Source organism: Malurus melanocephalus, unplaced genomic scaffold, assembly GCF_030028575.1.
Source record: "Malurus melanocephalus ecotype Western Australia unplaced genomic scaffold, MMel_1.1 scaffold_12, whole genome shotgun sequence".
NCBI lineage: Eukaryota > Metazoa > Chordata > Aves > Passeriformes > Maluridae > Malurus > Malurus melanocephalus.
The window spans coordinates 3,926,425-3,941,176 of record NW_026623244.1 but is presented as its reverse complement, the minus strand read 5'-3'; the positions used below and the strand labels follow the sequence as shown (position 1 = coordinate 3,941,176).

Here is a 14,752-nt window from a genome sequence, read left to right as displayed (position 1 = left end):
TTCTGGAGGTGTTGGAGCTGGAAATCTGATTTTTAACAGAGCTGTAGTAATTAGGACACATTGCCCAGCTCTCTCACAGAAGGARTGAAAACCCCACAGATCCTTAGGGCAAACATGTGCAAAGGGATTCAGAAAAAACACTAATACACAAAGCAACTGGAAAGGCTCCCAAGGAGCAGACTTCATTTCAGAGCATCTTGGGTCACTGTTTGAAAATTAAACATACCAGCAAGATGATGGAAATGTGGAAAAAATGAAGAGCTAGTACAGCTCTGGCAATTCTGGCTTAAAGGACAAACACCATTCTTTTCCCCCCCAAATTCTAGTTTGGTATTGGAATGGAAGCGTGGGCCAGACTGCAAAGTCCCTCACTTATGCAATACAATTACTGATGCCAATAAAATTTTGCCAACTTGACAAAAATGAACCTTTTTCTTTGATACGTTTTGTCCTGTGTGATTTTGTTTTAAGGACTTTCTCCACAAAGAGAGAAAACTTTAGCTCAACCCTTACTGCTTTTTAATCATGAATAAGCAGTACAGAAATATGCCAGATATAACTTTCTTCTGAGACCTGTGTCATATAAGATGCAAATACCTCGGTGCTCATGGACAAAACCAAACCAGTTTCTTGTAAAGGAGTGAATTTTTTTGTCAATAGCTATGAACATTTGTCACTGTTGTGGGGTGGTCCTGAAATACAAAATCTGAAATGTCTGATGGAAACACCCCAAATAACTCAATACTATGCACTAATACCAGTATAAGGTTTAACACTGAAGCATTTCCAGAAAATGATTTTTAAATCTTGTATAGAACCAGTTATTGTCATAGAATAAACAATACTTTCTAGATGTAGTAATACAGAGCTGAGAAATACATGAGCTAATTCTCATGAATGCAAAATATAAACGATAAGAAAATTCACAAAAGCAATTTCAAAAGTCTGACTGGTAAATGTATAAAAGGCATTTATTAAGATCATGTGATTAGCAAGTTTTATGGAGTATTTTACATTAGTAAAGTTCATGCTACTTAAAATTTTACTGTCTTTCAAAGGCAAGGTGTGGGTTTAAGTGAATGGCAATTTTTAATTGAGAAAACCCCAAATAATTACTAATAAAAACAATTATTAAAATATATGCATATAGAAAAAATACATGAAATGTATGTCTGAAGATAAGGTTATCATTAACATTCTTTARTCATTGTATCATATAAAGGTAGGAGGTAAAGATTAAATGTTTTCACATTTGGCAATTTTTTGAGAAATAGCAACATGATTAACTTCCTTAAGGGTAAGCCAGAATACTATAATTAATGACATGTTAAACCTACATATGGTAAATAACAAAATAAATCATATTAGAAGTAKAAGAAAACCAAGAAAACCCTGTTGAGGATGGAGTTCTCCAGTGTTTRAACCATTAAGAGCCAAAATTTATTATTATTTCATTAATAGAAAAAGTGACTGAGTATTTAATGGAAAGTATGGACACACCTTGTTTTTACTGAGGAAGACGAGAGGCTTGAGATGTAATATTGCTGTTACTGACAAGAGAAAAGGAGAAACCTTCCTCTCATACATTGAGAAAGCTACAGTTCAGCATGTGCACATGCACTGCCATCAAACACAACAGTACAACTTGCAAAATGCCAGACATGTACACACTCCCATTTCTTACATCATCATCCTTCTCCATCATTAACACATGATGAGATWCTTAGTTCACATCTGCCTTTCTCTTCTCTCAAATCCTTTCTCATTTTTGTTAAACACAGTTCTAATCAAATCACTTTCAGGACAGTGTTTATGTGTTTCTTGCCCTTCCCTGCTTCTCATTCAATRCTACCATTTGCTCCCTCTGGTAGAAAAACTCGTAACTAAGTTGTAGCATTACAGGAAGTTATAGCTGTTGTGTAGTACAACAATTCTGGCCTTGCATAAACCTGGGTAGCTCAACAAATTTTCTAGCAATAGCAACAATTTCATGGCCATTTAGAAGGTCTTGTAAGTAAAAGCACTATGAGCAGGTCAGCACCACAATTTTACAGGTTGCAGACCCAAAGTTCACACAGTTATCTTCTACTGGATGCTGCTGCAGCACTGTGATCTACAAAAACAACCTCAGAAGCAAAAGCCATACTCAAATGTGCACACATACAGACATACATAAACTGGCAAAGTGACTCTTGTGCCAAATACAGATAAAAAGGCAATTTCACATTTACTGWCTTCACAATGCCATGAGTGCAGAAGCAGAGCAACAAATTGGTAATACTTACATTCAGATCTTACTTTTATTTGGAAACAGGTTAGTCTGATGACTAAAATCAAACCAAAAAATGAGTTGAAGGATAGCATTCCTCTCCTTCCTTGGTAGGAGAAATAGATGGCCAGTTATTTAAGTCAGTTACAGTTTTCATAATATACAACATAAAAGCAAGGCACACCAACACTCAATGAATAGCAGAGGATCTGTGTTCCTGAATGATATGCACAATGTGACAGGATATAGGTGTACTTTACTGTGTTTATATAAAAATAGATTCAACATTTAATGAACTATGTTTTGAACTCTCCTGGGCCAGCTTGGCAACAGAAGATGTAATTTTAACTTATTTCCACAGTATTTTTTAGATATTGGTTTTCAGGCTAATTAATTATTTATGCTAAAGAAGAGTAACAAAATTAATAATCCTTTTCATCTATACTCTCCATATCTCTATTTTTATTCTTTTGATCTGCCATCCAGTTGCCAGTGATTCAAATCTCATTAGTCAGCATTTCATAATCCCGTGTTAAGAAATAGAATAATTTCAACATGAGACAGTATCTTACGTCGCTTCCCTTAAGTATTTGCTTGGAAATTGGTCCTGTAGATGAAGTCAACTTAATCCAGTTTTACAGTCTAGACTCAGAATAGAACAGATGAAACATAAATAATTACTGAAATGTTGCTTTCATCCTGCGCAGTGTGTCCTGAATTTTTCGAGAATGTTTTTCTGCTGGTATCTGATGGAAGTTGGCACAGTTGTCAGCTGCCAGGGCAGAAATGTCTGCATCTTTAAAACGACTTATTCTTTGTCTGAGGTAAGACTGCAGCTTGAAATCTGGTGCATATGTATAAGGRTTCTCTTGAAAGGCATGAACTTGGCTCACAACTTTTGCAATATTTCTTGTAAGAGAATAGAGTAATAAAGATTAGTTTGTTTTGCTGATGATAAAAAACAGTATAAACAAAAAAAAAAAAAAATCAAGGCTTTTATTCTATTGTATGCATACCTCTAATTACATGTCCAAACAAATGAAACTATTTGAACTGTTAACTGTGAAATGCTGGATTAGCTCTCATCATCTCATTAGACAACAGTATAATAAAAAATACATGTGATATAAACACATCATTAAAATAATTACCTAAGTTTAGTCCACTTGTGAGCTCCATTTGTCATTGTGAATCCTCCAGTTTCAAGTTGTTGGACATGCATAGCCAAAACATGGGCTGATGGAATTGTTGGAAGAGTTTTGAATCTGTCTCCTTCCATCAGGCATAAGCTGTCACTTTTYAGAAACACCTAGTTAAAAAATGCACACAGATTAATCTCACATTAAGTATTAGGAGTCCTCCATGTACTTAACACCACCTATTTATTTGTCATGGATATTAACTTTGGGCACTGAAGTTGAAGACAACACTATGAATTCATCTGGYGGCAAACTTTTAAAAGTACACAAATAAATTAAGTAACTTAAATTAAAAGATACTTGATACATAATTTTAATTGTTCCAAATCACAGTCAAAACTGCATTTTAAAACCTCAATGTTTCAAAATTGTATAGATCAATAAGAGAATGCCTATAATAAAAGAAATATTTAAGATTTTTTCAGAATACATCACARCTGCAAAGCTTCTGCAGAAATCTTCAAATGCATATGAAGCATATCTAATGTTTTAGCTTGCTTTTGAAATGTTGATTTCTCACACAGGACACATGCTAAAGAAATACCGAGATCAAAATTTATGTAAACTCTTGGATTACGAGTAAAAAGTCTTCAATCAAATTAAATACATAATACAAAGTAATAATTATGGTTTTCATCCTGCAGAGACACTCCTTTAAGCAGACCTTGCACCTTCTCCAATCCCAAAAAAGTAATTTTGCAGTAAGGACTTTATACTTTACCTCAACAGCCTTGAGTTCCTCCATTATCTCAGCTACTTTTGCAGGTAAAATTTTCCAGGCCTTACAATAAAACAGAATATATTTTTGTTTTTCACATTAATGTCCATATTGAAACAGGATTATATTAAGCAAAATGATTACACAACAAAGTCCCAAACTTACTGGTAACTGTCGTACAATAAGGTTTTCCAAGCCTGCTAGGATTTGCATTGCAGTGGCAAAATTTCGTTGTTCATAGCAGCATTTTGCTATAAGAAGAAATTTTGATAACAAGCTCACCTGACGCTGGAAAAAAATTAAGATATACAATAKATACAYATATATACAATATATACAYATATACAGAGTAATCCACATTATAAAATTAAACGAGAAGCAAGAAGAGAGATTTTCTTTTTCAATATGTTATCAAAATTGCTGACTGTAGTAACACTTCCCTTCACACAAACTTTTTACCTTTCTGTCACCCAGGTATCCTTGGTAAAAGTTTGACCAGTATACCCCTCTGACAACCAATTTCTTACATTCTATTAAGTTTTGACACTTGTTACTAAAAAGCACCCAAGACCCTCCTTGTGACAGCAAACCAAATTGTTAACTGCCCACTCACAGATACGTTTCAGAACATTTCTTGCAGGTTTGCTACACAGCAATTCATAAATAATAACAAAAAAATAAGTGTTTCATAGTTAATAGTAAAATAACTGATAACAAACCTTAGTCGTGTGACATGTGACAATTTCAGCAGCAACCCAGGTGCTGAYACTGTCTGCATTTTTTAATAATTGCAGAAGGTACTGGTCTTGTATGCACTTCGACAGAAACAGATTACAGACTTGAAGTGAAACTGTGTCAGTAGAAACTGCCCTAAGGAAAATATAGGGGGGAAAAAAAGGGAAAAATAAATCCCACTGATACTGGATTTTTAAAGAAAACCCTGATTGTGACGATACCAACTTCTGATCATTTAAAATAATTTTGCATTGCTTGCCATCTTGATTTTACACTTTATGATACAYATAGTGAGCTGTGTTACTTTTTCTTCCTTGTAATTACAAGACAATTATATCTGATGGAAAAATAAGCATATGCAGGATACATTTCTATACATACACTTCTGCCACTTGTCAGTGAATAATAAAACCTCAGCCAATCTGACACAAAATAACAGCCAAAAATCCAAACTCAAAAACTGCAGCCACATAAGAAATTGAACCTGATACCAAGTGGCACCACACATTTTGTTTCCTGTGACTGAACCTCAAAATCTATATAAACCAGGTGATCTAGCCTTGACCAATGATCAATTTGTGAAAAATGAGTTGCCTTAGATGTTCATTCCCTGTCCTTASATGCAAAAGCCTACCATAGGTAGCTCAATTAACAAATAATAATTAGAAGTTAATAGAATGCATTGAATAGAATAGTATGTAAGAAGTAGATCATCATCAAAATAATTAGGTCTATATGGTTGGATGAAGACATTAATAACTGATGAGCAAATAATTTAAATAGGTTGGTAACCACTCTAGTAACTATAGGGAAATGCTTGTGTATCTCTGAATACCAACAATTCATCTCCCTAACAGCACAGAAGGAATATTGCACAGAGAAGCTGTGGAGACTCCATCCACTTTGAGAACACAACTGCACACAACCCTGGGCAAAATGTGACCTTTCATGTACACGTCTATGCACAGGTACATACACACACACCTATGAAATGTCCCAAAATTAAAATAACCCATATAAACAGGCTACCTAGTCTGTTAAAAAATATTAAGTATTTAAATTGTTTTTCTGTTTCTGACTGTATTAAAAGTTATTGTGCATCAACAGAATAGAAGGACAGTTAAAACAAACAACTTACTTTGGCATGGCAACACATTTATCTTTAACACCAAGTGCTCTGGAATTTAGGAAGTGTACTGGATGACATTTATTAAATACTTCCTAAAAAAAAACAAGAGAAATCTGCTGTTAGTTCTAACTCTYCTTTTAAAATGCTCAGGCATAAAAATGACATAGTAAGTCCCCCTCCACTCCACCTTAGGATGACAGCCTAAGAATAGCATTAAATATTCTAAAATTCACTATAGAGATTTCAAGATAAAAATTTAAAAATTTTAATTCAAAGTCATAAAATTACATTAAATGAGCTTGAAACAAGGTTGAGAAACAGTAGAGAAAGAGTAAGAAGATAGATATTATTTGTACTTCCAAATAAACCTAGACCTKAGTACCTGCTGCAGTAGTGTCAGCTGCCAACAAAGCTGTTGGGCACTGCACTCTATCAAGAGAAATGGTCCCACTTCRTCCCTTCTAGCAAAGGAGACTGAGGATTCTTCTGTGAAACTGCTACAGCACGGCTTTGGCAAAACTCCTGAACCACTGTGCAGCCGCTCTCTCTGRTATAGTGCAATTGGTCCCACACCTTTGGACAGTTTCCAGTAGAAGTTCTGTAGAAAAAAACAAATGTAAGGTTACAACTTCCCTAAAACAAACACTGTATCTCCCCTTGACATAACTTTCAGGAAWGTGTTGTTAAGAGAAACACCTTTGTGCATGCAAAACTCTTCAGTGACTCCTCAAGGTTAGCCCAGAATAAATGGGTTTACTCAACATTGCTATTTTAAGCTAATATAAAATGCACAGTCAATGAGTCTAAGCAGGAGGCTGCCAGATCTCAATCAACAATCAGTATTTAAAACAAACCCCTGTGTATTCAAGCTTGCTGCCATAAAATATATTACTTTTCCTTTTCGCTTAGAATCAAACATCACTTTCCAAGAAATATTTGGTTTTCCATTCTCTTCCCTTCTGTCTTCCATTATTATTATGCAGTGACAWCAAAAAAAGTCCACATTCCTCTATTCTGTTTGCCATTTCTTGGCTGAATCCCCAGTATACCCATGGAATTGTGCACCTTTATCATAAGACTGGTTCTTAAGTCAGCTTGCACATTATTGATACATTTGACTTSCACATGTTATTTTGGTCACTCTGGAAAGAGATCTGTTCTTGGGAAAAGCCTGCAGTACATTCTGATTTCTGGGGCTCCAGAACACTATAAAATAGTAAATACAGACAAAAGTTCAGACAAGTTCTTGCTACAAGCTTTGAAGTTCTAGCAGGAAACCTCTTAGCTCCTGCTGTTTTCTCRTATTGATAGTCTTACAAAGATCAATGCCTAATAAAAAGCATTGATGTTTGACAAGGGGGCAAAGGATTCCTAAKAACTATGAGTCACATGCTGCTGCCATAAATGAAGAGTTTAACTCTCAAAATTTTGATTATTTGATCTATTATTGCTGAAACAGCTGTGAGTAGTTAAAACAAGATTATTTTCACACTTACAAAACTGTCTGGGTCCTAGATACTTTCAAAAGAAAATTTAAAATGCGGGTACATAATTCTTATTAAGTATGTGGTTTGGACACTTCTGTTTTTGTCAAAATGTAACATATGGAAATGTGCTCCATACACTGCAGTCTGAAGAAAAGACACACCTTTCTGGAAACATCTTCTGAGAGCTTTTTACATAGGGAATGTAATGTTTTTCTGCCCTCCTCACTTTCCTCTTCACATTTGTCCACACTGGAGCACTGATCACCACTGCCATTTTTCCTGGCAGAGGCGCCCTCGAGCAGTGACAGCAGACGYTCCCCGTAGCCATTTAGTGAAGCAACCTGTGAATGCAAAATAGACTAACAGAACACTGAACTCCATTTCCCAGAAATTATAATCAAGCCACAACACAGTTATCTGTCCAAAACCAGACATACTSAACATAGTTGTCAAATATAGCATTATTTTTATTTTATTTACTTTAATTGCACCTACAGCAGCTTTTTGTAATAACAATGTTACATATCCCTAACAGACTTTATCTTTTTCTCTAAAAGTAACTACTGAAATTCTGAATTACCTTGGAAGAAATAAATTCCTTTAGGGTACCCAGAAGATCAGTATTTGTTGCAAAGTCTACACTGTAACAGTCTTCAATCCAAGCCTGCAGGATGTAGAAACTGCGGTTACATATTTTGGTATGTGATGTGGAAGGATCCAAGCTTGCACTGGTGAGAAAAAGAAGAARCTTATTACAAAAAAATTTACATCCAATTCCAATTTAAAAATAAGTGTTGACAAAACCCACAAATTTTATTTGGTATTTAATGCAGTATCTTAAATTCCTAAATTTCGTGTCTCTAGAATACACAGCTTCATGGAAACAAAGCTGATTATCCATTACTGGATAACYRGTAAAAGTGAGATACAGAATTGAGRAGTAAGCACATTGTCAGATGTACCTCTTGCTCTAGTTTTGCTCTCGCTTGTTAAGAGAGTCTTACAAAAATAAATGTAAAAATTAATTTTAATTAAGTAGGACTTATGAGAAACAGCTATTTGTTATTGAAACAGCTATTTGTTATCGGAAGGAAACTGAATTGTGCTCTGATAATATTTTTCATGGGAATTTACTGTACCTGGATAAAGTAYTGCTGATTCTATTGAGAAGAAACTGCAAAAATTCCTCTTGTGTGCAGAAATAGCGAAATGTGTAAAGAAACTGCTGCACATAACCTTCTAAAAAGGCATTTCTGTGAAGCACAAGAAAAACATCAGACAAGCCAGAACACATCTTCAACTTGTGTTACAGTACAGCAACAGCAAAAAATCCTCAAAACAACAGGAATAGACATTTTAAATTCTCGAGCTCTTCATAAAACCTTGGTTCCTATTTTTATTATTTTTACACTGTGATTGCCAACCCTGAAAGCATAATTTGTTCTATAAAGAGTTTCTCTACTTTCAATTTTGCAAATAACCACTTTGACATTTCTATTATTAAGGCCAGTTACAATCTAAACAGAATGGTAGAACATATTAAATTTTCTTTTTTTTTCTATCAACCCACTTGATGCTGCTTTAAAACACTTTTATTATAATAACAGCATAAGAAGTAGATACATTAAGTAAGAAAATATTCCCTGTAGCTTCAATTAGAGGAGTAGTTACTTTAACAACAGAATACACTTATTATACACACATCAAAAATGAAGGCATTTTAATTTTTTATATACACACACTCTCAAGGTCTTAACACAGGTTAATTGTCTTTTCTCCCTATTGGCTTACAGCTAATCATGAAAGCTTGGGTTTCCTGAATGTGAAAACTGCAGTTCCAAAAATTTTCTTCACTTTGTGCAAAATATTAACTACCAGGAAGAGCAGCACTCCGTGTAAGTAACTGGGTCTCAGAGTCAGGATGAAGTGGGAGAAGTATCTGGGAGGAAGTTGTGCCCTCTACAGTGGCACAGGTCTGAGGGAGCCTCTGGYAATTTCCATCCTTCAYATTATTAAAGCTCAGGTACCTTAAAACAACACTGCCCTCACCAGAGTTGAAGGACATCTTTGTCCCCATTTAAAACCTGAGATAAGCCTGCATCTTGATCACTGCCAAGGACTAATTATTGGGGCAAAGATCTGTAGAACAGRACCTAAACATTTTCATATCCAGACCCTATTAATAAGAACTACTAAATTATCTGAAGAATTGTTGCACTGCTGGCAGTAACATAAACTCTTGATTCTATGGCAACTATCAGAAAAAATCTCAAATAAGTAAAAGATAAAAAATAGTTTAATGTTAAACTAGTTTTTTATTTATTATCAAATTCTTTCAATCGAACTGAGACAATCTTCTGCCATTTTCATGTTCATTTCATTATCATGTCAATTTCTGTAAATGAGTGTTCATAGAAATAACACAAATGTGATAGAACAGAGGAGAATTTACAGGATTTATCACAGAGACAAGCTTTTCCTGATTTAAAAACTATGCTTCAACMCACTCCTAATTTAGGTGCAAAATGTACTATACCTAGAATATAAATAAGCCATTAAACCAAGTGGTGTCCCGGCCTGCAGAACTCTCACTCCWTTTTGATTATTGCACTGGTGCTTCTCTGTGTTATAGTAAAGAAGCAATGATGATTCATCCATAGGTGCCATGTCCAYGGTGTCAGATTTCCCACTGTGAATGACTGTAGGCAGCACACAGGATTCCACACCCCACTGCTCTGCATACATCATCTGTTCAAAAAAACAAGGCCACGATAAAAAAAGAAAATAAAGAGAAAATTCACATAAAATGCAATCAACTTAAAACCAAATTGCATTTCATAAAACTGGGGTTTTTTTTTCCTTTTTGAACTATGCTAGTAGCAATTACCTTTAGTAATTGTTTTGGATCTTACCTAACTGGGGAGTTTGACACAAAACATTTCACATTTCATATCGAGATCTGAGCAGCCAACTACACTGATGCAGTAATAAAATGACAAGATAAGTGAAATAAAGTCTGACTTGCCTGCACATATTTCTTTACCAGTTCAAGAAACTGCACTTTTGATTTCATTTCCTGTAGCTGTCCTCTCAGTTTAGGCAACATAGATTTAGTTTCAGGACCTTTAGATTTAAAATACATGGCGTAAGAACATCAATAGTTCAGATTTACAAGTGCTTAAAAAGTATGGTGCAACCATTTTATTAATGRCAAATTGCTGTAATCTTACCTTTGCTTCTTCTTTCCTTCTGCAATAGTTTCTGGTAAAACTTTATGGTCTTCCTGTAATTTTTTGTCTCYATCATTAACAACTGTTCTAGTTCCTATTTAAAAAGAAATAGGATTCTGATCATAATTGTAAGTGGTGGTTCTAGTAAGAAACTGAAGTTATAGAAGAGAATTATTTTCTATGAAGAAAAAAGCAGATCAAAACAGACGGGAATATGACATTAACAGTGAAAAACTACCTTTCACATCTGTGCTTACAGGCAAGCTACAGCAGGCATTACCTGCTCCTGGAAAAGCATTAATAATGTCACAGTTCTACAGTTTAAGAATTGGAGCAGGTTTGTGTATGATGAGACTGTGTGGARGTTTGTCTGAATCTGCTCACATAAATATGCCTTTAGTTATAATTGCTCTTATGTGATTATTTTCTASAGCATTTTTCAAAACTTACAACCAGAAGACATCCAGATTTAAAATTAGTATGTTCTGAATCTAGTGCTGGTCCCAGAAACACTCTGCAAACAGCTGACCTATATTTACAGCAAGAACTGAAAGTCTGACTGAAATCAATGGCTTCCAAACAAGTATAATTACATGGTATTACACAACCAGGTCACAAAGCAGACAGGAGAGCTGCTCTAGAAATAAAAGACATATAAATTTCGAAGTTCAGCTTTCATATTTTATACTTATGTATTTCACAAAATTGAAAAAAATTAAATTTCTATATAATTATATAACTTAGGCAATGAATAGAAATGAAAATACATCAGGCCTCTCACATTATATCAATTTAAAAGTAAACATTCACATTTATAATTGCTTGCATATCAAAGGTTTCATTATTTTACCAACCAATGAAAATGGGCCATCCACTTTGGGTTCAGCTGCTGATTTATTATGAAACAACAAACATGAAGTRTGTTGTGCTTTATAAAAGTGGTGGCTTTTGCACTTGGGTCCTAAGTTAACGTGACCCAGTTACATGAAACAGCATTTTAAATGCAGTAAGTTCACAGAATGCAGCAGACAACTCCCACAAGTAGAGTGATCAGAAAACATACAGCTCAGAGCTAACATATCAAACAACAGATTGGTAAATAGGTTAGCTTTAATGGGATGGACTTGCTAGAAATTAATTTGAGCTTAAGAAAAACCTGTCACTGTTTTTCAGAAAAGCTCCAAAGGTTTAACAACATAGTTCATTAGCATCAAGCCACAAAAGCCCTGTGGATTTTTAAAAGATGTACTGGTACAGAGGCATCACTTGGAGAACAGGGAAAGCAGAGGTAAGCTATTATCCAGATTCTAATTGGAAGCTCTTTGCTTTTACTTCAAGGTCTGTTTTTGCTTCATCAATTAAAGCAAAACCAATTTGATTAAGAGACTAAAAAAACAGAAGGGGAATCAAGAGTGACTATTTGGAATCTGGTGGACMAAGTGGTTTGTCCCCTAAAAAATCCAGGGTGAGTAGCAAAGGAGTCAGAGGCAAATTTCCTCTGTTGTCTATTCCACAACATTTTCCAATTCAGGAAGGTCTAGAATATAAAAACTTTCAATGAAGCTATAATGCCTGTTATGTTYTCCAGTCAGAGTCATTCTTAGCTTTTTTCTACAATATCAGCACCATGGGGTTGATGCRAAGGGCAGACAGTTCAGCCAACTTTAAGAACAGATAATGGGCTGCAGATCAGTGATTGCACTTTTGTGTCAGTGTGCTTTATTTTGGAATACTACCTCTACTCTGGTTTATTGCTAAGACATGACAAATCTTGAGGATTTTAGACCACTTCAGAGTCAATATATAAAAGAAGAAATGGTGTTTCAACCATAACACAATGATCACACTTTAAACCARCAAACAAAGATGCATCTGAATGATTTAAAATCAATGTACTCACCACTTTTTTAGCATCTATATTTTGTGACTCACTYGATTTCTGCTTTCCAAGGTTTTTCAAGTAACTATGAACTTCTGAATCAAAACATTCAGCTCCATAAAATGCACTGCTCCAACCAGGACTACAGCCCTGAAAGTCAGGTAGATTGGGAGATGCCAAGTAGCTGTTTCCAGCTCTCTTTATCATGGCCTGTTCCTCTTCCTCTGTTTCTCTATTTTCTTCTGCAAAGCCTGGACTAACACCACAGCCATTGCTTTGTAAATATTGYTGTTCTTTTGCTATGGGGATTGTACTCTGCACACTCAATTCTTTTTTGATGTTATCCAAAGGTGACTCATCAAAATCCATTTCARCTAATGATGTGTTTATCATAGGCTCAGGCTTCACATGAAAGTTTGCTTCCCCTTTACCTAGAGAAGGTGTATGGGGGAAAAGAAATAATAGTCATGTGCTGCAATGAATGCTTTGTTAAACACAACACACACCAAACACTCTTAGGAGATTACCTATGTGCTCTAACAGTGGTCTTAGAAGCTTATTGTGACTTGAAATCTTTTTTCTCAACTAGACATTGTAAAATGATAGACGTTAAAAGTATTTCAGAAGCTTTTATTCCATACAGAGAGGGCAAGAATACTGGATACAGCCAAAGGGGACATAGATGTTAAACTTCTACTCCTACAGGACTMAATCCCTTGAGTTATGATGGGACTTTTTTGCAGTCCTAAAAGCACTGCCAACCTTCAGGGATTGAGGCAACAGTCAAAGATTGGTACAATGCTGACAGGGGCATTTATAACTGCCAGAAGTCTCCCTTTTCACTTGAGCAACCCTCAGGGCTTAGATWTGCCACCCTGGAGTCACACAAACCTAAATTACTGGTGCAAGGAAATCACACACTCCACAGTAAAGTCTAGCTCTGCATTTGCAATCATTCTRAGCCAAAATGGAAAACTGTAATATTGAACAACGGCAGCCAAATGCAAAATTACGAATATATGTTTTGCTGTAAAAAATAAACAATATAAGTGTACCTTGTGTAAAGAACACACATTTTCACTTTGTTCAAAACAAAGAAGTAGCCAAGTTTAAAAGCTGAAATTTGGATGAACTATCTTGAAAATAACCTCATATTGGTACAACAGCAAGCAAATAGAACCTGTCCATCAAAGCACCAAGCTTAGAAAGGGTAATGGTTTTGTTATAATATTGGGATTCACCAGTCCCAGCTCAGTTTTGAGTTCAGTTACTGAAAGACAGATATTTTGTAAACTTTCAATCAAAAGTATGCCATGAGAAATGTAAAACCCAAACTGAAGAAGTATAAATAAACAATCCACTAATATAGCAGACACTAGAATATCTACTCAAACACAAGATAGCCACATACAGCAGTTATAATTTTGGGAGTTTTGAACATACACATCTGTTTAAATAAAAGTAAACAAATGACATCCCACAAAGTAACATTGGGTCAAATATAAGCTTCATATAAGAGCCATTTATGTCCTCAAGGCATTGGTAATGTTCAGATTCAGTGAAAATGTCCATAARTGTTTAGGCAAGTGCTTTCCTGAAGACACAAGCAAAGTGTCTCAAAGCTCCTGTCACTGGTAGATTCCCAGCACACACAAAGATCTAGAAACATGAAGTCCCTTCTCACCCTCTTTCTGATCACTGSTTGCCAAAAAGCTTTCAGATTTCTTCACATCTTGGAATATATTGCCACACTTTGCTTCATCTGCCTCAGTTATGCTGAAAATACAAGRAGACTAAGAAAAATTAATGTTTCCTACACTGCTATATTTACATAAGTAAAATGAGATCTTACACGCAACTCTACCATGTATGTACAGGGCTTCATAGCATTTACCTACTTCGTAAAGTTTTCATGTTCTGCTCCAGTCRGTATTTTGCAATAAAAAAGAAATGTTCAAATGGCTATTCAAACACAGTAAGATATTTTCCTGTATAGCATTTGGCAAAATTCCAATAGAAGTATCAGAGCACACATGAACAGAAGGCATAACTCCAGGCATAAATTAAGACTGCAAATTAATGTAGTGGGKTTTTCACTCAGGATTT

General features: G+C 35.1%; 1 protein-coding gene across 1 annotated transcript in view; it reads right to left on the bottom strand.

Moving 5' to 3' along the window:
* Positions 1 to 955: 955 nt before the first annotated feature.
* The window catches only part of KNDC1 (kinase non-catalytic C-lobe domain containing 1), a 53,120-nt gene continuing 39,323 nt past the window's right edge, over positions 956 to 14,752 (bottom strand). The window contains exons 16-30 of the mRNA XM_057380934.1: positions 14,331 to 14,422; positions 12,668 to 13,077; positions 10,768 to 10,861; positions 10,563 to 10,660; positions 10,074 to 10,285; positions 8,677 to 8,790; positions 8,118 to 8,265; positions 7,699 to 7,878; positions 6,433 to 6,648; positions 6,060 to 6,142; positions 4,906 to 5,056; positions 4,352 to 4,474; positions 4,190 to 4,249; positions 3,421 to 3,578; positions 956 to 3,178 (exon numbers count right to left, since the gene is read on the bottom strand). Of these exons, the coding sequence (XP_057236917.1) occupies positions 2,947 to 3,178; positions 3,421 to 3,578; positions 4,190 to 4,249; positions 4,352 to 4,474; positions 4,906 to 5,056; positions 6,060 to 6,142; positions 6,433 to 6,648; positions 7,699 to 7,878; positions 8,118 to 8,265; positions 8,677 to 8,790; positions 10,074 to 10,285; positions 10,563 to 10,660; positions 10,768 to 10,861; positions 12,668 to 13,077; positions 14,331 to 14,422 (2,371 nt within the window). The 3' untranslated portion in view covers positions 956 to 2,946. The remainder of the gene's footprint in view (positions 3,179 to 3,420; positions 3,579 to 4,189; positions 4,250 to 4,351; positions 4,475 to 4,905; positions 5,057 to 6,059; positions 6,143 to 6,432; positions 6,649 to 7,698; positions 7,879 to 8,117; positions 8,266 to 8,676; positions 8,791 to 10,073; positions 10,286 to 10,562; positions 10,661 to 10,767; positions 10,862 to 12,667; positions 13,078 to 14,330; positions 14,423 to 14,752) is intronic.